At 52.7% G+C, this 24,591-nt stretch overlaps 2 protein-coding genes across 17 annotated transcripts in view; one reads left to right on the forward strand and one right to left on the reverse strand.

Moving 5' to 3' along the window:
- RIIAD1 (regulatory subunit of type II PKA R-subunit domain containing 1) lies at positions 1-19,560 on the reverse strand. Of its 7 annotated transcripts, none has more exons than XM_034935571.3 (10): positions 18,611-19,560; positions 17,993-18,152; positions 15,940-16,542; positions 15,087-15,196; positions 9,931-10,023; positions 7,455-7,531; positions 5,360-5,459; positions 1,986-2,032; positions 714-841; positions 1-119 (listed from the first exon to the last, which is right to left on the reverse strand). In XM_034935571.3, the coding sequence occupies exons 4-9, from the start codon at positions 15,105-15,107 to the stop codon at positions 790-792; spliced, it is 390 nt and encodes a 129-aa protein (XP_034791462.1). In that variant the 5' UTR covers positions 15,108-15,196; positions 15,940-16,542; positions 17,993-18,152; positions 18,611-19,560; the 3' UTR covers positions 1-119; positions 714-789. The 7 variants fall into 7 exon arrangements, with proteins under 7 accessions (XP_034791462.1, XP_063461384.1, XP_054957247.1 ...); XM_063605314.1 differs by having other exon boundaries at positions 19,176-19,434; XM_055101272.2 differs by lacking the exons at positions 5,360-5,459; positions 17,993-18,152; positions 18,611-19,560 and having other exon boundaries at positions 15,940-17,172.
- CELF3 (CUGBP Elav-like family member 3) overlaps positions 12,817-24,591 on the forward strand; it is a 16,810-nt gene continuing 5,035 nt past the window's right edge. Inside the window, exons 1-12 of one of the 10 annotated variants that reach the window (XM_008970387.4) lie at positions 12,817-12,865; positions 13,639-13,744; positions 14,940-15,022; positions 20,198-20,246; positions 20,640-20,768; positions 20,911-20,990; positions 22,053-22,196; positions 22,340-22,481; positions 22,694-22,843; positions 23,255-23,320; positions 23,628-23,762; positions 24,021-24,164. In XM_008970387.4, coding sequence (XP_008968635.1) covers positions 20,198-20,246; positions 20,640-20,768; positions 20,911-20,990; positions 22,053-22,196; positions 22,340-22,481; positions 22,694-22,843; positions 23,255-23,320; positions 23,628-23,762; positions 24,021-24,164 — 1,039 coding nt within the window. In that variant the 5' untranslated portion in view covers positions 12,817-12,865; positions 13,639-13,744; positions 14,940-15,022. Of the gene's footprint in view, positions 14,002-14,939; positions 15,023-19,642; positions 19,742-20,115; positions 20,247-20,639; positions 20,769-20,910; positions 20,991-22,052; positions 22,197-22,339; positions 22,482-22,693; positions 22,844-23,254; positions 23,321-23,627; positions 23,763-24,020; positions 24,165-24,591 lie in introns of those variants that run through there. The other 9 variants (XM_024925376.4, XM_034935543.4, XM_003817239.6 and 6 more) reach the window with 9 other exon arrangements.

The following is a 24,591-nucleotide window of genomic DNA, read 5'->3' on the forward strand; positions in this document are numbered from 1 at the left end:
GAGCAGGAAGGTCCGTGTTTAATGAATATCTTTAAAAGCTTTTGCGACAGTAGACAGAGCCCAAGGCAGCTTGGAAACCCACACTGATGGCAGTAGGGCTCTCATGCCTCCAGATGACCCTGCAAAACAGAAATGGTTCCACCAAATTAGGAGTGTGACCTTTTCCCACCTCACATTTTTTTTTTTAATCCCAGCTTTCAATATCATTTCAGGAATCATTCTGCCTGAAAAACGTGTGGTGGCCTTAATGGCACAGCCTGGCTTGAAGATGAGGCAGGAGTGGGAAAGTGCCCAATCCAAGAAGCAAGGAGGGAAACTGCTCACACCCCTTCCAGAAGCAATGGAACCGTCTCCCCTCTCACCACCAAGGTCACACAGGAAAGGCCACCAGCAGGAACATCATATTGATGCTAATGGCCCCCTCCCCATTTCCCTGTTGCCATCTTTACCCCTGAACTACTGTACTTCCACTTCCATTCCCTTAATCCATTCCACTACATTAAGAAGCTTCCTGCTACTGACATGACAGATCAACCCTGGGCCTCTCTTCACAGTCCCTAATTCCCCAAAACAGTAGAGGAAAAACTAAACATTTACATTAAACTTCTCTTTAAATTCTCCACTTGATTTCTTTCACACCCTGGACCAATAAACCAGAGCTTATTTTCACAAGAGTAAAGAAGCCTCTGTCTGTAAGTGAGGTTAACACCCACCCCGAGGCTGGATTCCGTCTGGTCTCTCCCAACAGCTGAGCATCATGATTTTGCTAATTAAGCCGCTTTCTTGTCTTTAATTAGCTGCATGTGAATCTTGTTGGGAAGTCTTGGATCCGTGAAGTAGTCTGGGATAAAAATCAAAAAGAAGACATCATCTATACCCAAAGGGAAAAGATTTACCCATGGAAGGAGACAGCTTACTCCACCAAAAAGTTAGGATGGCTTGGTACTAGCAGGACTGCTACTACTGGTGGCCCTGCTTTACAATGTAATATGGTAAAATGAACGGTCACTGCCCCCACCCTAGCAGTTCTGATTCTGCCAGCTCCAACATTCCCAGGAAGGGCTCCCAGAGGCTGGCTGCCTCCCCTCCACGCTGTGCCTGCCCCCACCCCCCACCTACCCCGAGTCGCACCGTTTGCTCCTCCACCTGCTGACGCACAGAGAGCCATCAGAGGGCTCAGGGATTCTCTGGGTTTTCTGCTCCAGGCCCATCTTGGGGCCCAAATAAATGCCAAGTATTATTCTTGTCTCAGCTCCGCTTGCCAGCTCCTGTCTCTGAGCTATCACGCCTTCTCTGAGAATACCCTCTCAGAAGAGAGCCAAGCTCTCGCAGGATGACGCCAGATGAGGGTTTTTATACACCCAGCATACTGTGAATCAGAGGCAGCATCTGCTGCGCTAGCAAAGGCGTATTGAGATTCTGTTAGCAATGGTTTGAGGTGTGGGATGTAACCAATTCTCAGGACTAACAGGAACCAAGAAATCGTCCAATCCATCCCTTTCCCTCTAAATACCATTGACCTTAAGGCATCTCGGGCAGCCAGTCCATTAGAATCACCTGGGGAGTCTTTAAAGCTATGTATGCTGGGCCCCACCCCAGACTAATTAAATAAAACTCTCTGGTGGTGGGGACTGAGCATCAGTAGTTCTAAAAGCTCCCCAGGTGATTCTGATGTACAGCTAGGGTTGAGAACCCTGCTTTAAGATTCCCAAGGGAAAAACTGCCGCTATGTTCCTTTGGGAATCTCAAAATTCTTAACAATCCTCACCATGAGGAAGTTCTGCCTCATTTCTTGTCTGTCCACATTTTGAGGAAATGATGATGGAGGAAAGAAAAAGCTGAAAAAAGCTCCCTTTGGGGATATCAGGTGAAGGAGTACCCCAGACTCTGCAGGGAGAATCCTGGGCTTATTCAAGTCTAAACTCACAATCATGCTCCCTGCGCTGGCTTTGTCAGATACCCAAAACCGACGCTGCCTTACTCACCTGCAGCAAATTCTAGGATGTTGTCTGGTCTTTTCAAAAATATTTCTCTGGAAAACATTAAGGGATAGGATGGGAGGTAAAGTAGACTTTAAGGCAGGCTGTGGCTACTGCTTCAGGTCCTGTACTTTCACAGATGAACCTGAGACACAACCATCTTGGGAGTCAATAAATCCGCAGACTCCTGACAAAGACCCTTTCATTCATGGTTTTCCTTCAACTCCGTATCTAAGGCAAGGAGTGAAGCATCCTAAATGGCAATACACTAGGATATTGCTTACGTCGAGAAAGAGCTGTGCTGCAGCCAAGTGGGGCTTGTCATTCCGTCAACAACCTTGTTTATGTGTGCATTTATTTATTTATTTGAGACAGGGTCTTGCTCTGTCACCCAGCCTGGAGTACAGTGGCGCGATCAACCTCCCTGGCTCAAGAGATCCTCCCATCTCCAGCCTCTCGACTAGCTGGGACTACAGGCATGTGCGATGGCTAATATTTTTTTGTAGTGGCAGAGTCTTACTATGTGGCCCAGGCTGGTTTCTAACTCCCAGGCTCAAGCGATCCTCCTACTTCGGCCTCCCAAACTGCTGGGATTACAGGCGTGAGCCACGGCACCCGGCCTCAACGATCATTTTCACTGAACCAGATCTCAAGCCAGGGGCAAGAGGCAAAGATGAAGAACATGCCGGCCGGCCCACGAATGGTGGGAGATATGCAGCCCCACAATGTCCTGAGTAAGCTTAACCATGAATTCAAGGGGCAGAGGGAGATACAATAAACAGAGCTAAAAGATGGACTGCAGATGGTTATTGGCCCCTCAGTCCAGCAAGGAGACACTGTGGTAACACCTGCAGGGCCAATGCCACTAGAGAGTTGAAAATGCCTTATATTGCATAGAGTTTTATGGTTCATAAAGTATGTTCACAAATATTGTCTCACTTTACAACAACCCTGTGAAACAACCATTATTATGCCCCCATTTTACATCCAAAGAAACCAAGCCTTCAAAAGATTAATGATTTGCCCAAGTTCATAAACTTGGTAAATAAAGTAAAGAGGGCCCAGGTCTTGTGACTCCAAGGTCAGTGCCCCCTATAATATGTTCTCTTGGCCAAGGCCTCCCAACTCCCCAAGAAGCCCCTCCTTCCTAACTTCAAGAATTTTGCCCCCCTTCTCCTTCAATTCATTTTGATAATTATTGGGCACAAATTATGTGCAAGTAATTGCACTAGATATGAGTGATTGCTTTTTTCAAAATAAAATAAAATATAGCCCTACCTCAAATAATTTACAGGTAAGTAAAAAGGAAGAGGTTAGTTTCCAAATGTCCAAAAGGCCAAGGAACCTCTGACAAGTGCTAAAGAGGGGTATTAAATAGTGCTCTGGGAGATCAGAGTGGGGAGAGAGGTTACTGAGAGGGGGACCCCAACAATCTTCACAGAGCAGCTGGCATTTGAGAGGACCCTTGAAGTACACATGGGATTGTAGTAGGCAGGATGAGGGTTGAGGGACAAAAACATTCCAGATCCAGGGAAACAGCAAGAGCAAAGGCCCAGAAAGAGAAACAGTTTGTGTTCTATAGACTATGACTTCCTTGAGAGTAGGAAGTGGGTTGTAGACACCTTTCTATCTTGAGTCCAAAAGAGCACTCAAGAGGCATCTGTGCCTGAGCTTCACAGGGTCAGCAGAATGAGCAGAAATGTGGTCTGGCTTGAGTGAGGGACGCATGCAGGGAGTGGTGGGAAACAGAAGAGGTTCTATTACGGAGAGCCTTGAATGCTGGGGAGGGACATTTATACTCAATTTGAAAGACAATGGAAATAGACAAAACATGGCATAACACATGCTGGAATATTATACAGCAGTGAGAATGGAGGATCTACAAGATACGACTGAGCAAAAGGAAACAGGCACAAAAGAGCACATAATGTAAAATTCCATTCATATAAAATACAAAAGCGCACAATAAATCCGTGCTAGTAGAAGCCAGGATTTAAGGGGAGTGACTGGGAGGGGCACAAAGGATGTGAGGTGTTGGTAAGGTTCTATTTCTTCATCTGAACAATAGTACCATGTGTATTTTCACCCTCTGACAGTTCATCCAGCTTAGGATATGTCACTTTTCAGTATATTTCAATAGAATTTTTAAAAACAAACCCAAAAAAGCAACGTTGTGGAACTACTGAAGATTTTTCCAGCCAAGGAAGGACATGATTACTGCTGTATTTGTAATCCCAGCACTTTGGGAGGCCGAGGCAGGCAGATCACGAGGACAGGAGTTTGAGACCAGCCTGGCCAACATAGTGAAACCCCATCTCTACTAAAAATACAAAAAATTAGCCGGGCCTGGTGGCAGGCACCTGTAATCCCAGCTACTTGGGAGGCGGAGGCAGGAGAATAGCTTGAACCCAGGAGGCGGAGGCTGCAGTGAGCCGATATTGCGCCACTGCACTCCAGCCCAGGTGACAGTGGGAGACTTCGTCTCCAAAAAAAAAAAAAAAAAAAAAGGCCAGGCGTGGTGACTCATGCCTCTAATCCCAGCACTTTGGGAGGCCCAGGCAGGTGGATCATGAGGTCAGGAGATCAAGACCATCCTGGCTAATACAGTGAAACCCCGTCTCTACTAAAAAAAAAAAAAATGCAAAATAATTAGCCGGGCGTGGTGGCGGGTGCCTATAGTCCCAGCTACTCAGGAGGCTGAGGCAGGAGAATGGCGTGAATACGGGAGGCGGAGGTTGCAGTGAGCTGAGATAGCACCACTGCACTCCAGCCTAAGCGACAGAGCGAGACTCCGTCTCAAAAAAGAAAAAAAAAATACTTTCCACAATTTCATACCTGGCTATCTATCATATCTGCAGCACAAAACCTGAGGTTTCTGTGTACCTTAAAATAAGTCAGATTCCTACTCTTTCCATTTTTTAGGTCCAAAACTCAAGGTGTTAAGAGTTTGGTACGCTGTATTTACCAATATAGGCTGGAGAATTGTGGCTGAATGGCCATAAATCATTAGGATCTAAAAAACCCAAGTGGGGAGTTTGCTTCCCAGAAAGAACCCTTCAGAGCTTCTTTTGGCTTGGAATGTATCAACAGCAGATATCTGCAGAACAGACAAGGACAGGCACGGTGCTCAGGACTCTGCCCTCACTTCTCCCTTCTTCTTTTCTCATAGGAAGGACCATGTGAGGTGGCCAGCAGGGACAGAAGCTGATTCTGGTTCATCCTGGTACCAATCAAAGGGAACAATGACACCAAACAAACAAAAGTAAACCCTAAAACTTCAAACACTAAACCCTCTGCAAGCTCCACCCAGGAAAAGAGGTCAGAAGAATTTCAGGTAGAGTAGCTTTAGGGACAGCAAAAAGAAAAACCTGGTGGCCTACCTGGCCTTGACAGGAACATGGTAAGAAAGGAAAGGAAGTATCTGGGGCTGTTCCCACAGCAGCCAGTCTCAGACACCCAGACTGCTCCTGGAAACTGTTCCTGGACAAAGAGAGAATCAAGGCCATCTCTGACAGGTGCCTGAAACAACTCATTCTTATTTATCAGCCCCAAGCATTCTAATCCTGTTGTTTGTGAGCAATGCAAATGTTGATTTAGTTTCAGCTTTTAACTTCTATCCCCAATCTCTCTGCTGGAACTACTACTAACTTGGAGAGCAAGCTCCCCAGGATAGGAACAATATCATCTTATTTCCCTTTAGAAGAAAAGTTGCAAAAGGTGACGGCCTGATCCTCAGGTCTGATATTGACAGAGGATCCCTAAACTCTCTTTTGCCCAAGGCTTATCCCTGGCCAACCTTCATAACTGGATAGGTTTCAGTTTTCTCTGTTTCCTTCCCCTATCTGCCCTCTGAGAATTTGTTGCCACTTGGAGAAACGTCTATAATATGAATAGTGAGTTTTTTTAATTTTTATTTCATGAGATAGAATCTTGCTCTGTCGCCCAGGCTGGAGTGCAGTGGCGCAATCTCGGCTCACTGCAACCTCTGCCTCACGGGTTTAAGCGATTCTCCTGCCTCAGTCTCCCAGGTAGCTGGGATTACAGGCACGTGCCACCACGCCTGACTAATTTTTGTATTTTTAGTAGAGACGGGGTTTCCTCATGTTGGCCAGGCAGGTCTCGAACTCCTAGCCTCAAGTGATCCACCCCTCTCAGCCTCCCAAAGTGCTGGGATCACAGGCATGAGCCAACGCATCTGCCTGGCCAACTTTTTTTTGTTTGTTTGCGATGGAGTTTTGCTCTTGTTGCCCAGGCTAGAGTGCAATGGAGCAATCTCAGCTCACTGCAACCTTTGCCTCCTGGGTTCAAGCGATTCTCCTGCCTCCAAGCGATTCTCCTGCCTCAGCCTCTCAAGTAGCTGAGATTACAGGCATGTGCCATCACGCCTGGCTAATTTTGTATTTTTAGTAGAGACGGGGTTTCACCATGTTGGTCAGGCTGGTCTCGAACTCCCGACCTCAGGTGATCCACCCGCCTCGGCCTCCCAAAGTGCTGGGATTACAGGCATGAGCCACCTTGCCTGACCTCGCCAACTTTTGAGAAGACAAGGGAGGGCCCGCCTCTGGCTATAAGCACACAGTCCAGACGGGAAATGGGGACCGACTGCTTACAGCACAATACAGTGGGAAAACCAGGGGTTTGAATCCTGGTTCAGCAACTTTGGGAAGGTACTTCACCTTTCTGAGCTTAAATTTTCTCACTTATAAAATAAAAATGACAATCACCTGTCTTTTGTGGAGGTGCTGGGAGGATCAGCAAAAGTGTTCCAAGATGCCACACACTGCGTGGGCACTGGGAACACAAACACACTCCACAAGCTCGGAGCTTTGGACCAGTAACAGAAGATTGACAGCTCAATTACAATACAGTGTGGTAAGTGCTAATGTAGGGAAACAGCACAATGCCTGGAGATGGGTGCCATTATAATTATTTAAACCTTGTCTATTTGTCTATAACCAAACAGCATTTGAGATAGCTCTATTGTTTTCATCTACTGATGCTCCGTGATTTATTTTTTTAATTCTCCTTCTTCATCCCATTAGGATATGTTTCCATTCAAGCAAATGCCAGGCTGAAAGGAGGGTGGGTGAAGGAAAGAACGTATTCCAGGATACGCTGGTAAATTGTCTTCTCTTCCCCAAGAAAAGAGTGGCTTCCAACCCTTGGAATTTTTCTACAGTAATGTTTTCAAGTAGGGAAGGGCCAACCAGACAACTGATTTTTGTTTTAAGTTCAACTAGTGATTTTGTTAAGCTCCTATGGTTGAGAATAGTGTTCTACACCCAGCGGATGGCTGTTGGGTTTCGCAACGCCAAATTCCCTCTTCCAAGTGTCATAAGGTATGTATTTATCCTTACGGTTAAAGTAAATGAATAGACATATTTTTAAGAATTTAGAGATAACTGAAGGAAACCTCTAGAGATAACGAAGAAAACCCTGCGTGCCACAAATCCCAGAGCCTGGAAAACCACCTACCTGAAGAAACCACTTATGAGCCACTCTACTTCTTTGTGGGTCCTTAGGTACTTTTCGTTAGCAATCCGAGTCTGAATCTGGGGGGCAAGAACAAAGGGTCACTTCCATTAGGAGACAGATTCAGGGTTCAGCCCTGGAGATGTGAAGGGCTGCGGGAAACGGCGTGCGCATTTAACCCAAGTCTTTCCCCAGGATGCTTGAAAGTTTAAGCCACCCATCTTCTTACAGATAAAATATCATTCTGCCGCCTGTTCAGGATGAGGGGCCTTAACTAAGGTCGGATGTGTCTGGCAGTAATTTCGGCCCATTTCTCTGGCCGAGTCCCTGAGTTAGTTCTTTCTGCACTCTCAGATGCCCGTCGCGCTCTGTGCTGGGATCAGACGCCTAGAGGTCCGCCGGGGGTCTCCCCTGCGCCCTCCCCACTTTATCAGGGAACAGGCTCCCGCTCCCCTTCTCTCGGCGGCTCTCTTCCCAGTCTGGGGCCCCAGTCCTGGGGGAGCCACACTTTGGTGGACGCTGGATGGGGGCGCGGGCGCACCCACCTTGAATTTTCGCAGCTGCTCCAGCTGCGCTGCGCTAAGCGCCCCGGGGTCGGGCCGCTGCAGCAAGCCTGGCAGCGTCTCCATCTTGCTGCGGTCGTCAAGGCGACCGGCCGCGAGCTGACGAGGCCCCGCCCCCGGCCCCGCCCTGCCCCCAAGCCCGGCCCCTTCAGCGAAGCGGGGGCTAGGGGCTGAGGGAACTGAGGGGTGAGCTCCGGGGCGGGGGCTTGGGGGGGTGGGTCTCTAAAGGATCGCCTTTCCCGGATTGAGGGACTGATTTCTGGACTTAATTGTATGTGGAATGAGCCCTTTTTGACCCCACCCAACTTCAGGGTTTTTTTGTTAGCTCTAGAGTAAAACAGGAAAAAAGGTCTCCCCGAATCTGCTTCCAGACTCCCTCACTTGGACAGAAGCTAGAGGAAGCCTAGTACTGGGGAAAGAGAACCCAAGCTTCTTCCCTTTCCACTGGCCCAGAAGCTAACCCGTCCCTCTGTCCTGTACACATTCGACACTGGAGCCGTGGATTCTTCAAACAACGTGGAAGCACCCCAGAACATAGAGTGAGCTGAGTTCTGCAAAGGAAGGAACGTTCTGTCCGACTAAAGATGCTGGAAAGGACCTGGGGGACATTCTGCCAGAATGTCCCCCTCTTGGACTGACTTTTTTGTGTAGATTAACTTTCTCTTCACCCTGGGCTCCTCATAAATTCTAAATTATTTTCTTCCACTCCCAACTGAATACGGGAGGAGAAAGGGAATTTGGTCTTCAAGATTTGTTCTTCTAGTATCTAATTAAGAAGAGAAAGTGAAACATAAAGCCAGAGAGCTGAAAATAGCCACGAGAAAGGGCATGAGCCTGTCTGTCAATACACACATGCCGAGCTCCTACCCCCACAGAGATCGTGCTCAGCAGAGGCCTTCTGAGAAGCAGGAGAAAAAAGGGAGGCTGTCTTCTCAGATTTGTGAACAACTGCCCTAAGGAGCAAGAAAATACCATGAGAAACAAGCTCAGCATTAGGCCCTGGCGGTGGAGGGGTTATCATTGGTCTGCTTCTGTCCTTTCCAGCAAAGACTGAGGAAAAGAAGTGAAAGTGTTGGCAGTTCCCAAGCCAGGAAAAACCACAAGAAGTAAATTAGGTAGTGGGCTACAAGCCACTTCCCAGGAACCCCATCTTGGTTAGTGATCATTTTGGTTGATTGTCTTTTTTTAAGAGAGAGAGTTAATAGAGTGAGAGAGAGATAAGCTGCCATCTGTCAGAAGTGATTTTTTTTTTTTCCCGGCAGGAGCAAGAGGTTAACCAGAGATAATGGTTCCTCTTGGCCAAGATCTGTCTTTTCTCCCCACACTCCCTCCAGAGAAGCTGGTGGTGGCACCTCCAGAGCTGTGCCAGCCAGTACAGTCACCACAAGCCACCTGTGGCTCTTGAACACTTGAAAAGTGGCTGTAGGTGTTAAATGTGCAGCAAATATAAAATACACACAGGATTTTGAAGGCTTGGTATGAAAAAAATCTCATTAATAACGTGTAATTGATTTACATGTTGAAATAGTATTTTGGATATATCAGGTTAAATAACATTTATTATTAAAAGTAATTTCTCTTGTTTCTTTTTGCTTTTATATATGGCTATTAGACATTTTTAAACCATATATGTGGCTTGTATTATATTAGACAATGCCAGAGCCTGGACCAGCAAACCTACACACTCAAACACACACAGGCATGCACAGTGTTCTCTACCTCCCCACCTCCAAGTAGGAAATGATTGATACCCTCCGTCTGCCAATCTGTGATCTTCTTGTGCTTTGATAATCAATCAAGCCTTTCTTCACTGATCACATCCTATGCCCAAATGCCCATGTATGAGAGGGGCTACTTTTTGTTTTTTTAACAGCGTCTCAGTACTCACTATTATGTATTGTGTTGGCCTGTCTTACCTTCCACTTGAGGTGGAAGCCACTTGAGGGCAGGAAGGTTATAGAATCAATTCTTTGTGCACTCTCATAAATTCTGCTGCAGATGTCTTCACTCTGTACTCAATCAGGGAAGCCAGTAAGTACTTCATGACTAGCCACTCTGCCCACACATACCACCACATTTTGCCCTTTCTGAAAAATATCCCAATTATCCAGCATTTCTCATTTCCTAAGAATCTAAAGCCAGGATCAGAGCTCTCCCTTTATAAATTCAATAATCTTTTTATGTAGGGCAGCCTAGGTTTGACTGCAGAGGAATAAAAAAGAGGGTGAGCTTGGGGGTGGTGGGCAGAGAAAGTATCCTGGAAGCCTCTCTCTCTCCTAGAGAGAAACTTTCCAGAATAGGCATCTGAGTCTCAGGGCTCCCCTGCCTTTACCTCACAGGACTCCCATCCCATGGCCTGAAAGAACACCAGAGATGTGTTCACAGTCACTCAGCAAGGAGAGTATGATGAGTGGTACCACTCTTCTCCCCTAAACCCTGCCTCTTCTCTCAGACTGACACCTTTGGGGACCACAAACTAAGCAAAGGACTGGACGCATTTTGCTGTCTGCAGCTGTCTCCCCAATTACTGACTGGGAGGAGGAGTGAGGGGAGTTCATTTTAATTCATTTTTGTGAATGTTTAATATTTCAATTAATATGATTAGCCCCAAGCCTGAATGAGCAGCAGGGCGGCAGATCTGCTGAGAAGACATAGAGTAATGAGATCAACAGGGCCATAGGGTCTTCCCCTTCTCCATCCTCAGAGGACATGATCTGTTTAGCATCTCCATAAATACCAAGATCAGATTAGAAGGCAAGGAAAGGAGCAGTGGGGGTGGGGTAGGTGAGTGGAAAGTTACTTTCAAGATGTGTGTGCCCTTCTTGATTCCCTGGCTCTGCCGTCATTCGCTTCTTCTGAGCACCCACCACTGAGTCCTCTAGCACCTCCCCCCACTGCCACCCCATCTTAGGGGACCCTACTTGGGGGACCCGGGCATCCATGTGATGAAGTGTAATCAAGTCTACACACATACACATTCACTCAAATGCAAGCACCTGCCAGAGCGTGGCTCCAGGCCACAACAAAAAAACAGGCTAAGGAAGGATGGGAGGTGGTCCACAGAATCAAGCAGTAAAAAGAAAGACTCTCTCTCATCCAGGGCTTAAATGGAGACAGAAGAGGAAGAAAGGCCAGACTTCACCACTGCTCCCATTCTCAAGAGGAATGTTTGATGTGGGAGTTAAATGCGTGGACTCAGGAGCCAGACTGCCCAGGCTCCAGTCTCAGCTAGACCTCTTTCTAGCTGCATGGCTTTAGGCAAGTTATTTCAGCTCTGTGTCTTGGTTACCTCCTCTCTATTTGGAGATGACAAAATCTACATCATAGGGGGGTGGTGAGGGTTTAGGAGTTAGTAAATATAAAGCACTTGGCACAAAGCCTGGGACACTGTAAGAGCCATGTAAGCACTGGCTGTTACTATTATTTCCCTTCCAGAAGAGAAGCCTGCCTGCCGTGATAGCTCAGGAATGGAGGCCCCTGGGACTCAGCTGGGACACAGTTTAGAGACACGAGTGCCTCTGTGGAAACAGCAGCCCTACCCCGGGGGAGAAGAAGGGAATGACAGGAAGACAGGGTGCTCTACAAAAGCCCAAAGCCCCAGGAGAGCCCCCGTTGCTGAGCACTGACAGAAAGCAAGGGCTGCCATCACTGACAAGGTTTGATGTCCACAGATAATCCCTGCACTGAGGGCGTGCTCTGAGTGGGCCCAGTGCATGGAGGGGTCACGCTCCCTCCAGATCGTGGAGCCTGCCAATCATCCATAGAAGTATCCATGGTCAGGGGAGCAATGGTCCCCGAATGTGCCTCCCCTGCTCTTCTGTGCTACCTGGCTCAATTTGAGTCCAACTCAAAGAACCCAACTGAAGAAAGAAGCAAAGGAAAGAGTAATTGGGTTTCTGCATCCTAAGGGGAAGCTTGACAGCTGTGGTTCTTCCCACTGAAGGAATCAGGAATCCACTGTTGTCAGAGGTTGTTTGCATGGAGTGTTTGTTAAGCTCCTGCTACGCATGAGCAAGACAGGGTGCTAGACACTGTGAACAGTAAGATGCTGAATTAAACGATGTCCTGGTCTTCAAGGAGCTTACAAGTGAGAGCGCCCGCCGCGCCGCCTCCGCGGCCTCTCTGCCCACGCACTTATACACACAAACCCCCCAGAGGGAGAGAAGGGGGCATCGGCAAATGCCAGAAAGCTATCGTTTTTCTTGGTTCCTTTTCTGGAAAATATACAGTTCTCTTTCTGCATTCTTCTCATCCTGCTCTCCCCTTCCCCACGTCCCTTTCCATTTTTCCTCTCTGCATTTTTTCTTTTTCCCCCAGACTCTGCGACCTGCTTCCCTCTCCATCTATATCTCCTTTCCCTTCAGCCTATGCAACCGTCCTTTCTCATTTTTCTTTCCCCTGATTTCTTTCCTTGACTCTCTACTCTTGGGGCTCCCCAGATGCCGGGCTCCCCTCTTTCCCCGCCACCCCCCATCTGCTGAGTCTTCCAGCACCGGGGACAGCTCCAGCCCCCGGAACAATGGACCCCACTTTAGGGTTCCTCTATAAATTCTCCATCTTAGTGCTTTGCCCAACTCCTGACTGGGGAGTAAGATGGGGGAAGGGTTATTATCAACAGGACCAGCTGCTCTTCTGGGGGCGGGAAGGGAGTCAGGGAGGATGGAGATAGAAAGAGGGCGTGGCTCGTGCCTGGATTGTGCGTCCCTCTCCAGGGTAGAGAATTTGTTTTCGACCCCTGAGACTGACATCACTGATGTCAGGGGAAAGGAGGTGGGAGTGGGGAGGGGGGTGTGGAGGGGGGAGGTTTTTGTTGAGGAGAGCGCGGCCGGAGAGCAGAGCTCCGGGACCCAGGTGACCGGGAAAGCAGGCAGCCCCAGCGGCGGGAGCAGCCGGCAGCAGCCCAGGCCCGGGGACTGGGGTGGGGGTGGGAGGGGGGCTGAGGGGAGGACCTGAAGGGGGGCGGCAGGGCAAAAGGGACCCCTGGAGCCCTGCCGCCATCAGAGATCAAGCATCTGGCATCAGGGATCTTCGGACCCAGCAGAAGGATCCGCCACAGGGGAGGTGTCCTCCCAGGGAAGCCAACGAGAGATTCACCTGCCCCACATCAGGAGTGGGCCCCACTCACTGACGCTGCTGGCAACCATAGCAGGCCCCTTAACCCCTCAGTCTCCTCCCCATCACCCTCCTCAGGCCCTTTCCCCGCCTCCAGCTCTCATCTCAACTCCCAGTTCCCAGCCCTCTAAGCCCTAGCACCCCCGGCTACCACCTAACCCTCCAGGTCTTGGCCATACTCACCCCCATCCTGGGACATTTGCCAGATCTCTGGGAGGGAGATCGTTTGTTTGGGCGATGCCCCCTGGTGGCATGACAGCGTCTGCCTAGACCCCTGACCCCTAGCACTCAACTCCCTGGGCCTCCTTTGTGTGAAGAGCCACCCCTCTGCTTAGCAGCGTGGTTGGGGGCCAAAGGGAAAGCCAGCCCCGGCTGGGCCCCCGGGCCCCACCACTTATCTCCTTGCTGGGCAGCTCCCCTTGGCCTTTGGGCCTCTCCCTGCTCCTCTCGGCCCCTCCTCCTGGGCCGCCTCAATGAAGGAGCCGGATGCCATCAAGCTGTTTGTGGGGCAGATCCCGAGGCATCTGGAGGAGAAGGACCTGAAGCCCATCTTCGAACAGTTTGGTCGGATCTTTGAGCTGACTGTCATCAAGGACAAGTACACCGGGCTGCACAAGGGTGAGGGGTCGGGCAGGCTGAAGAGGCTTCGGGGTGGGCTGGGAGGCTGGGGGAAGTTAAGCCAGGCTGGAGGGGTGGAGCGGCTGGGAAGGGCTGATGTGGAAGGAGAAGAGTTCAGGCCTGAGGAAAGTGGATGGAGGAGCTGAAAAAGAACTCAGCTAGAGTGATCAGGAAACCCCGGTGAAGGACTAAGGAGGGCCTCTTTTGGCTGAAGAGTTGTCAAGACGGCTGCAAAGATGTGGATCCCAGACATATGGGTGTGTTGATGTCATGGGATGAACTCAAGAAAGAATGGAGGGACAAGAGAGCTGGTTTGGGAGATAAGCAGCTGGGTAGGGGTGTGTGTGTGTGTGCGTGTGCAGCAAGACTGAGAATCTGAGCAGCCTCAGATAATATTGGGATGGGGGTGAGGACACAGGGTCAGGTGTTCAATGTGGAAAGCGTGGAGCTGGACTGGGCAGGGCAGCTCCAGGACTAAAGAGAGGGACTAGGAAGCAGGGCATGAAGGCTGGAGATTGGTAAAGATCTGGAAAGTGTGGGAGGCTTAGAAAGTTAAGAGAGTGGGGGAGAAGGGAGGGTGCTCCTCAGGCCTATCCAAGGGCTGTGCGGCTAAGTGGGGGCGGTCAGGGTCAGCACTTGGAGAGCTCCACGCACCGGGGATCCCAGGGGCCACACTAGCTCCCCCTCAACCTGGCACAGGGAAGAGGCACTTCCGGCTAACTGTTCTTCCCTTCCCTTCTCTATTTCACTCTCCGTCCTCCACCTGCCTATGGTGGAGGTGGGGAGAGATGAGGAAATAGGGAAAATGGGAGAAGAGAGGGATGATGGTGATCAAGATGGAGGGAGGTGGAGGTGAGGGAGAGAGGGGAAAGGAGAACAGCTCAGCAGGAGAGAAAGCCACACTACTCTTACTTGTCTGGCGGTCACATGGTCCTTCTCTCCCTACACAAAGCCCATCTCCTGACAGCCCAAGTGTCCTCCCTCTCCCATCACCACCAGTATTTAGGCCTCCAGGTGTCTGCCCCACTTCTGGGCTAGAGTGTCTACCCCTTGGAGACACCTCTCTACCCCAGCAGGCAGAAGATGACAAGAAGGGAAAGCTTCCCAGTCGTCAGTCTTTGGAAGGGAGCCTTTCAGAGAGGGGAGATGGAGGACTCACCCCCCGCCGTGTTTCTCTGCCCCTGCCCCTCCTCAGGATGTGCCTTCCTGACATACTGTGCCCGGGATTCAGCCCTGAAGGCCCAGAGCGCCCTGCACGAACAGAAGACGCTTCCAGGGGTGAGTCCTGCCCTTTGCAGGGCCAGGGGACTGAGAAGGGCCATAGAAGTGGCAGGAGACTCACCACCCTCCTGACACTGAGCATATTTTCCACCTCCTCTCATCACCAGGAAGTCCCCCTCTCTCTCTGTAGCATCCATCTTTCTTGCTGTAGATGCATGCATTTCTTGTTACCTGGAGAGAAGGAAAGCAGCGATTAGTGGCGTAAACATGACTTTTACCAGGAGCAGATGCAGCCCCTTCCCCACTTCCCAAGCTGCCCATGGGGCAACACTAGAGGGAGGACTCGCTGGTTGGAAGGTGTGGGGAAAAGTCTCTGGACACCAAGTGTGGATCAGGGTGAGCAGGGGGGACCCAGGCACTCTTTTGTCACTCTGGAAAGGCAGGCTGGGTGGCTATGAGATGAGGGAGGAGTGCCCGGAGAACAGGCAGCTGGTGCCGGCTAGATTGGCATCTCGGTGCTGGTTCTTGAGCTCTCATCTCCCTTCTGTCTCCCAGGAAGAGTCCCAGGACCAGAGCCACAGAGCATCAGGGTAGAGCAGGGCCTGGGCAGGCCTGGGCAGGTCTGGGCTGGAGGTAGGCCTGGAAGTAGCAGGCAAGGGCAGGGACAGACATTGTAGAGGATCAGGCCTGATGCCACCAGGTATGCCCAGGGAGGCAGGGGTGGCCTCAGAGGTGGCCCCTCTCCTGCAAGGTCCTATCTCTTTGTGTCTTCTTCCCAGCCAGCCTTGCTGATTGTCCCAAGCCTGGGCTGGCAACTGAGGGCAGGAAGAAAGAACCTTGGACTGTCCCCCTCCCCCAGTCACGGAAGCTGGGGGGAAAGGATGCCCCCACTCCCTTTGCTATCTGTCTGCCCTGCCTTCTCCCAGACTGTGAATCCCAGCAAGTGCCTTCCTGAGACCTAACTCCGTCCCCACCTTCAGCAAACATTTGCTCAGCAGGGTCTGGGTGCCAGAGACACATCTGTCCTGGCCTCTACTCCTTCTCCAACATGGGAAGTGGAGAATGCTGCTGCTCACCCATCTCTTCCTAAGAGGGAAATAGAAAAAACAGATGGGGAAAGGGCAGGTGGGGACCCGAGAAAATTAGAACTGCTGCAACCACCCCCAACTTCAAACCCTGCATAGGTCCATGACCCAGCCCTTCCATGGCCTCAACCTTTGAGTACTGCTAGGAAAGCAAAGCCAACTGCGGCAAATCCACCCAAACCCCCACGCCCACCAACGATCTTATCCCAGTCGGTGTCAAGAATAGGCATTGCCTGTCACAGCCAGAGTTAAGGGCCATGCACGTGTGTGAGCTGCAGGACCCAAGGCGAGCGTGTGTTTGTGCACACAGGCATGTGAGCTCTTGACAGGCCAGATGTGTGGGGTTTGGGCACACGTATCCCTGGGAAGCCTGGTCCCCATCCAGTCCCAACTTGCCTTCCCTGCTTTTCTCTGTGGAGGCCCCTCACAAATCAACAGTTTTCATCTCCATTGCTGTTTGTCTTTTTCTGTTGTCTCCCTATCTCAGAGCCCCTGCAGAAATGAGAGGGGGTCAGAGGAAAAGGTAGATAAAGAGGACTGGAGTGGAGACATGGATGAGAGACAGCCTGGGGATGGGCATGAGCCCCAAAGGTCATGTGTACCAGCTGCAGGTGTCCACCCTAGGTCTGTGCCCCTCCAGCTGCCTGGCAGCTCAGGCAGAGCTCCATCCTGGGTGTGGAGAGGCACCACCTGCCCTTCTTGAGGAAGTCCAGCCCAGGGTGGGGGTGAGGAAGAAGGGCGCCTGGCTAATGATTGTCTAGCCCTGCTCCAGAGCTTCTAGGTGACGCTGAATTCTCCACTTTAGCCCTTGTCCCAGGGGACAGAATCCAGAGGGACCTGACACAGCTTCCAGTAGGAAATGAGGGTTCCATCCTCCAAGAGGGACCCCCATCCAAGGGGTTTGAAGGAACAGACCCAGGGCAGTTGTGGGGAGCAGATGTCTGTGACCCTTTGTCTTCCCTAAGTCTTCTCCTGCTACCTGCATTCTCCCCTCAGTGTGTGTTTGCACGTGTGTGTGCATGCAGTGTGTGTGTGCATGCATGAGTGTGTGTGCAGTGTGTCAGCTGCTGCATAACTGTTCTTCCTACTGTTTAATCTCCATGCCTTCCTACTGCAGGTTTTTTTTAAAAATCAGACATTTAGCGCCCTCTCCTTGCTCCCCATCTCTGTCACCCCAAAAATCTAGAAGGTGCTACCATACTAGGGTGATATTTTGGGCTGCAGAGAGAAAGAGAAAGAATGGGGGCTGGGCCTATAGCTGTTGAGCCCCATTTCCTTTTCTCTCCCCTAAGAGTTCCCAGGAGTGGCTCTGCCACAGGTCCCTGAATTTGTCCTCTGAGCAGGGTGTGGCCTCATGGAGGTGGTGGAGCGGGGGTTGCCCTCTGTCCAGCTCTTCCCCCTTCACCCTGAACCAAAATCCCACTTGGGGGACATGGGCCTTCCCTGTCGGTCTGCAGTCAGGAAGGTGGATTCTGGCCCCACGGAGAGAACCTGTCAGTGGTCTGGGACGCCGGGAACAAGTGTGGAGCCAGGAGTGGCAGGACCCCAGGCTGTACCCTCAAAAGAATTAGATTTTGTGAGAACTGTGAGGTCTTCTTGGAAGTGGGGTTTTTGCTATTGGCGAGAAAGATGAAGGCCTTAAAAGTGACCGTGGTGGAGGGGCTCGGCTATACTGGGTTGGGGTATAAATAGCCACTCCTTCTTTGGGAGGCCCGAGGGAGGGCTTGTCACCTGGTGGGTAGTAACTAGGGAGGAAAGGTGCTGCGCCTGGTTGCCAGGTAAACAGGGCACAGCTGGACTCAGGGGAGGGGGCAGGTGTGTCTGAGCTGAGCTAACGAAGCCTGAGCTCCCCACAGGAAGTGCCAGGCCACGAAGAAGGAGGCTGGGAAGGGGACACTGGGGCGCCAAGGGTCCTGTCTGTGAGGGTGTAGGGGGAGCCTACCGTCAGCACGGTCCTTGCTGTGGTCTGTACACTTGTGTGTCTCTTTGTGCGAATCCACATCAGCCGTGGGTATTTCTCGAGATGCTATTTTTGTGCCTGGGAGCCTATGCCAGGAGGGAACTGCATCCTTTCTCTCTGGGTCCCAGGTTCCCATCTCCATCTAGAACAGCAAATCCCCAGGCCTGCTGGGAAGGGGGCTAGCGCCAAGCGTAAGAATCCCCCAACCCTGGTTCTGATTCTGCTTCTTTTGGCGTGGGTGTAGGGGTGGGTGCCTGGCTGCGGAGGTGCCTGTGAGGGAATTTCCTGAGTGCTTTGGCTAGAGCACAGGAGAGAAGGAGGTGAAAGCCCATGCACCCTGAGCATCTGCCCCCACGACACGCTTTGCTTGCGCATGCGCACCCGCACACACATGCCTAAGGAGATTGAGCCTCCGATGGGATAATCCCAGATTGGCGGGTGATAAAGCTGGGGGCAGATTGGCTGGAGGATTTGTGTGACTGTTACCCTCCCTCCTCACCAGCTGCTCTCAGATTCAGAGATTTGGGGGGCGGGGGTGGGGCCCTGGGAAAGGAGTATCAGTTGAGGTGGGGCTTAGGTTTGGTCCGAGGCCGGGAATACCTAACTGGTGGAGTCGGCCAGACTGACTGGCATGATGCGACACCTGGGTGAGGATCCAGGGTGAGAAGGGGCAGGAGCAACTGTGACTTCTGCACTTCTCGGCGCTAAATGATGCCACACACAGGATCTCCACATGCTGGAGCCTGGAGCTGACCGGAACCTGATTAGACATCGCCTGGCCCACCCCCTTGTTTTACAGATAAGGAAGTTGAGGTCCAGAGGGGACTAGTGGCTTGTCCAAGGTCGCCCAGCTAGTAAGTGGCAGGGCAGGGCTAGTCCTCAAATCCAGGTCTCCTGACTCCCAGTCCAGTACCTTTCCTGAGGGTACCTCTAGCCTCACCCTCAGAATGTAAATTGAGGTTTAATTTTTCTGGTCACTGGAACTACTGCCCCACCGTCAGATGAGTGGGGCAACCAGGTGTGGTTCCAGCTGTCAGAGTCCTCAAGAGCGAAATATTTTCAGACACTAAATACTAAGTCCTTCTCCTCTTTCTCCAGTTCCTATAATACTCCCCACCCTGGTTAAGAAAATCAACCTGCAGGAGTAATTTCCAAGTCCTCTCACCAGACAAGAACATGGAGAGTGGAACTAGGAATTTCTCCATTTCCACTGAAGACTGAACAAAGGGAGATACTGCAGGGGTCAGGGAGAGGTTAGAGCTCTGGAGGACTTCCGTGCACAGGGTAAATTGTGAAGGAGCACGGGACAGCAACTCCTCCTTTAGAGCCCTCCAGGCACCAAGGATTTGCTCTGGAGGAGGGAGGCAGGAGAAGGGATGGGATGGCCCCTGCAGGGCCTGCTCTGCAAGCCTCCCTCCAGAATCAGGAAGGTTTTCTGGGCCCCTCCCCCACCTCCCAGCCCCCACCAAATCCTCCACCCCCAGCATACCCTGTTACCACCCCCCACCCCACTCCTTCTCTGGGTGTGTGGAGCAGCAGAAGTGATGACGTCACCACGGTCGCCAGGGCGACGGGGACGGATAAATCAGGCTGAGTGGGCGGTTGCCATGGTGCGCATTCTCCCGTTGCCACGGAGACTGGGCATCTGCTCCCTTTGTGCTGCCCGAGTGCCTTCCCCCTGGGGTCAAGGGGTATAGGGGGGCAGAAAGAGAGGCAGACACACCTCTAGAGGTCAGAAGGAAGTCTGGGCCTCTGTGGGGTCTCCCTCAGTCTAGAGTCCTCCTTGGGGCTTCTTCAGAGTGGCCTCTGTTGCGCCCACTTTGTAGAATTGAGGCAATTCTTATTAAATAACTCCTTGGTCGGGCTCTCTCTCAGGCCCCGGGTCCTATGTGCAGGCCCCCTTCTCCCACTCAGGACAGCAGCACCCATCCCTGGCCAAGTCATCAGGAGCCCAACCTGAGCCTGGAGCTGTGCCCATGAGCCTCTCCCTCTACATCCTCCCTCTCTGTGCCTCTGATCCCCTCAGGCCTTCATCCTGAACAGTGTTAGGCCCTGTACCTTCCTTCCCATCAGAAACTTAGAGGGCCTGGGGCTTGCCCCTCTAGTCTCTCTGCAGGGCCTGGCCTGGGAGGGCTCTTGGGTGTTCAGAGGAGGTCCCCAGCAGCTGCCTTCTCTTCTCTCCTTCAGATGAACAGGCCGATCCAGGTCAAGCCAGCCGACAGCGAGAGCCGAGGAGGTAGGTTCTGTGCCTTTGGACTCTGTCCCTCTCCTCCCACCCCCAGGCCCAGGGCCTGGAGTTGTCGAGGGGTAGCCTTTCTTGAGGGAGAAAGCCTGATGATTCTGAAGAGTTCCCAGCTGCGGTGAGATAGGAGTCAGTGTGGCCAGAGGGGGTGAGATCTGGGGCGGGTACAGATGGCAAAACTGAGGCCCAGGGTGGAGTGCGAGTCCCTCAGAGCTGGGATGAGCACCCTCTGCAACTATACCCCATTCCCCAACCATCAGCCCCTACAGCCATTGGACCCTAGGGTAGCGGAAGTAGTGTTAGGAGCTCCAGGGAAGGGCGGAAGAAGGGCTGGGAAGGCAGCCAGGAGGCCCTGAACATGCCCTCCTCCTGTGCCCTACCACCCAGAAGACCGGAAGCTCTTTGTGGGGATGCTAGGGAAGCAGCAGACAGATGAGGACGTCCGGAAGATGTTTGAGCCCTTCGGGACCATCGACGAGTGCACTGTGCTCCGGGGGCCAGATGGCACCAGCAAAGGTAGTCCACCCACTTCCCCCTTCCCCACTGGGCCCTTCCCCTTCCTGTTCCACCCCCAAGGCTCCCTAGGCATCGGGTTCCACCGCGGGGTCCCGTGGGGATGGGTGCTTACCCCTCTCCTCCTCCATCTCAACCTCTCCAGGCTGCGCCTTCGTGAAGTTCCAGACCCACGCTGAGGCCCAGGCGGCCATCAACACCCTTCACAGCAGCCGGACCCTGCCAGTGAGCCCCACTCCCCTGCCCCCGGGCCTCTCCTTCCCACCCTGCCCACCTGCCAGGCCCTGGCCCAGAGAAGCAGTCCACTCAGGATGGGCTATTTGAATTTATTGGAAAGGAATGTCCTGGCAGAAGAACCAAACTGCCTAGGGACACCCTCACATTTCAAATGGCACTTCCCCACCTCCCCACTCCTCCCCTATTCCCCATCCACCTTCAGCCAAATTCCCTCACATCCCTCTCCTTCTCCCTCCATTCCCCAGCCCTCCCTTCACCCCCATCTCTTCTCCAGCCTTCCCATATCCCCCTACCCTCATTTGCTGGGGCGCCAGGACACTTGCTTAGAGGCCCCACGTGCACCCCTCTTCCCTGCCCCTGCACAGCAGCGTTAGGTCAGTGACCAGTCTAGAGCCCACCTCTAAATTGGAACTGGCTGACTCAGAAGGCTGTGCACTTCCCATAACTCACAGCTCTCCAGCAAAGGCTGGGCAGACATTTCACGGGGACTTGGTGGAGGGGACACAGCATTGGGTAGAGAACTGTGTCCAATGACCCTATGCCCCTTCCAGCTTTGAGATTCTAGGATTCTACCATCATCCTTGCAAATGCTCCAATTTGGTTTTTATTCAGCTCAGACTAGTATTAAGATTTGAGGCACACCATGAGGACTGGGGTGTGGGGGCAGGAGTCGTGGTAAGGCACGCAGGGCAGCTACAAGGGAAGACTAGCCTGAGATTAAACATTTGCTGTGGCGACCCAGGGTGGGGATGATTTCCAGTTCAGAGTCCTCACAGAGTAGCCAATGATGCCCTTTTCATTCCAGTAGGCCTTTCACTTTCCAAGCATGTGCCTTCACATTCCTCATTTTTTCTTCTAGCCTCTTGCACATCCTAGCATAGGGAGAGAGTGGGATTAATATCTCCCCATCTTTCATACGCAAAATGGTGGCCGCCCTCTCAGAGAGGCCAAGCCATGCCATGGGGGTGGAATGGAGACCAGGTCCTGAGGGCTTTGGGGAGGAGAGACCCTGACCCTGCACCTCTGACCTGTGTGTGGGCCCGTGCCCAGGGTGCCTCGTCCAGCCTGGTGGTGAAGTTTGCTGACACCGAGAAGGAGCGAGGTCTCCGCCGCATGCAGCAGGTGGCCACCCAGTTGGGCATGTTCAGCCCCATCGCCCTCCAGTTTGGAGCCTACAGCGCCTACACCCAGGCCGTGAGCACTGCCCCTGATGCCGGGCCAGCCCTCCTGACCCCCTGTATCTTGCCCCCACCCTCCCGATGCCAAGGCCCCGGGCTGGGAGGGAGCCAGGCTGGGGCACAGGGGGCCTGCCCCACTCTCCTCTCCCCTCCCCCCAGCTGATGCAGCAGCAGGCGGCCCTGGTAGCGGCTCACAGTGCCTACCTCAGCCCCATGGCCACCATGGCTGCCGTGCAGATGCAGCACATGGCTGCCATCAATGCCAATGGCCTCATCGCCACCCCCATCACCCCATCCTCAGGTATGGCCTGGGCAGGGCCGGGCAAGGGAGCTAAGCATGGTAGGGGTAGGGAGGGGCACAGGGCATTGCTCAGGGAAGCCTCAGGGTCTGGGAGGGACTCAGGGGTCAGAGAGGCCTGCTTCCTCCCCTCTGCCCACAGACTTGCTGACTGGTTCTCTGCCTGTGTGTGTGTCTGCTCCTCTGCTCTCTCCCTGTCGCTTTCTCCTCCCCAGGAACCAGCACCCCTCCTGCCATCGCTGCCACGCCTGTCTCTGCCATTCCGGCTGCCCTGGGCGTCAACGGCTACAGCCCGGTGCCCACCCAGCCCACTGGGCAGCCTGCCCCTGATGCTCTGTATCCCAACGGGGTTCACCCCTACCCAGGTGGGACTCTCTGCCTGCCCACTTCGTCCCAGCAACCATCTAAACCACCACTCCCATTAGGGAGGCAGGACACACCTTCCCTCCCAGCTTTGGGGGTTACAGGTGCTTCCTCCTGCCCTGCCATCCTGGGCGGGGATGATCCTTCCTGTTGGGCTCGGCCAGGAAGCTGAGGTGTAGAGCGGTGAAGCGACCTGTCCAGGGTTGCAAGACAGTCAGACCCAAGTCTTCCTAACGCTGGGCTCTTTCCCCTCCTCCCACTGCTTTGTGCATTTCCGCCTTCTCACTTCACACCCCATGCCCAGAGAAGCTCTGCTCCCCACCTGCCTGGCCTCGGCCCAGAGGCCCAGAGAGGCACTGAGGGCCCCCACTGTGTGCCAGGTCCACGCTCATAGTCTGTGCTGCTCTCCCCAGCCCAGAGCCCCGCGGCCCCCGTGGACCCCCTGCAGCAGGCCTACGCGGGGATGCAGCACTACACAGGTGAGGCGCCCTAGCCAGGGCCCCTGCTCAGGTGGGAGAGGTGGCAGGAGGAAAAGAGGCCCAGTAACTGGGTCTGGGCTTCTTGGCTCCCTGCCAATCACCCTCTTCAGGCTTTACTGACAAGCCCAACTGTGGGGAGGGGTCTTTAAGGGCAGCACACCCAGGGGTCTGAGGCAGCTCCTTCCCTGACCACTTCTCAGCCCTGCAGGTGCCACTGGCCTGGGCTAGGGGAAGGGAGACAGGGTTGGCTGAGAGGGCTCAAGAAGTCAGGGAAGCCCCATCAGCCTCTCTCTTCTCCCCACCCCAGCAGCCTACCCAGCAGCCTACAGCCTGGTTGCACCTGCGTTCCCGCAGCCTCCAGCCCTGGTCGCCCAGCAGCCCCCACCACCGCCTCAACAGCAGCAGCAGCAGCAGCAGCAGCAACAGCAGCAGCAAAGAGAAGGTGCTGGCTGGGGCCTTGGGAGACAGGAATGCCCTCGTTATGGGCTTGGGGACTCCCTATCACCCCGCGCTGAGCCCAGCTCTTGCCCACGTGTCAGGATGAAAGCAAGTGGGGAGGGAGTGGCCGGAGACTTGGCCCACACTGTCAAGGACTGGGACTGGAGGGCACTCCCAGGATCTGCTTTCCCTGGGACATTTGCTTCTGGGGTGTGTGCCTCCCAGTCACTGAGCTCTTTCTTCTGTCTCTGTCGCCACCCAGGCCCTGATGGCTGCAACATCTTCATCTACCACCTGCCCCAGGAGTTCACTGACTCAGAGATCCTCCAGATGTTTGTCCCCTTTGGCCACGTCATCTCAGCCAAAGTCTTTGTTGACCGGGCCACCAATCAAAGCAAATGTTTTGGTAAGAATATGATATGGCACATTTTTTGCCATACTCCAAATCAGGACAAGGTCTAATATATTTGAAGGCATTTATGGTCACAGTGGACCCAGTATTTGAAATACTGATTATCCAAGAGTACAAAAGAGCCATTTTGACACACCCAACATGCCACACCCAGCTGCTGCCTCGGCCCACCTCTTCTTCCTTCAGCGTTTCTCTTAAAAACTGGCCAAATTCATGTCCCATGAGGTCTGAAATAGGCTTATGGTCTGGGGATGTTTGGTTTGCAAAAGGTGGGCTTGGGGAGTCGGTTTTAGCTGCCTTCACATCTTTGAAAGTCTTCCTCAGGGGAGAAAGGGAATGTTCTTCTCTGCTTCAGAAGCCATTTAGGGTCTGGAAGTGGCCGTTTTCAAAGGGCAGGCTCAGAGCTATCCAGGCAGAGGAA

The sequence above is a fragment of the Pan paniscus genome, chromosome 1 (genome assembly GCF_029289425.2).
Source record: "Pan paniscus chromosome 1, NHGRI_mPanPan1-v2.0_pri, whole genome shotgun sequence".
Classification (NCBI taxonomy): domain Eukaryota; kingdom Metazoa; phylum Chordata; class Mammalia; order Primates; family Hominidae; genus Pan; species Pan paniscus.

Bases quoted from the DNA above. Each gene is read 5' to 3' on its own strand.
- RIIAD1 (XM_034935571.3), bottom strand. From the start codon at position 15,107: ATGCTCAGTGTCAGGAGGGTG. The intron at 5,460-7,454 runs GTAGGTGGTTTT...CTCTTTGTCCAG, and splicing joins CTCATAAGTGGTTTCTTCAG to GAACAGTTTCCAGGAGCAGT. The intron at 2,033-5,359 runs GTAGGCCACCAG...AATGTTTTCCAG, and splicing joins CATGTTCCTGTCAAGGCCAG to AGAAATATTTTTGAAAAGAC.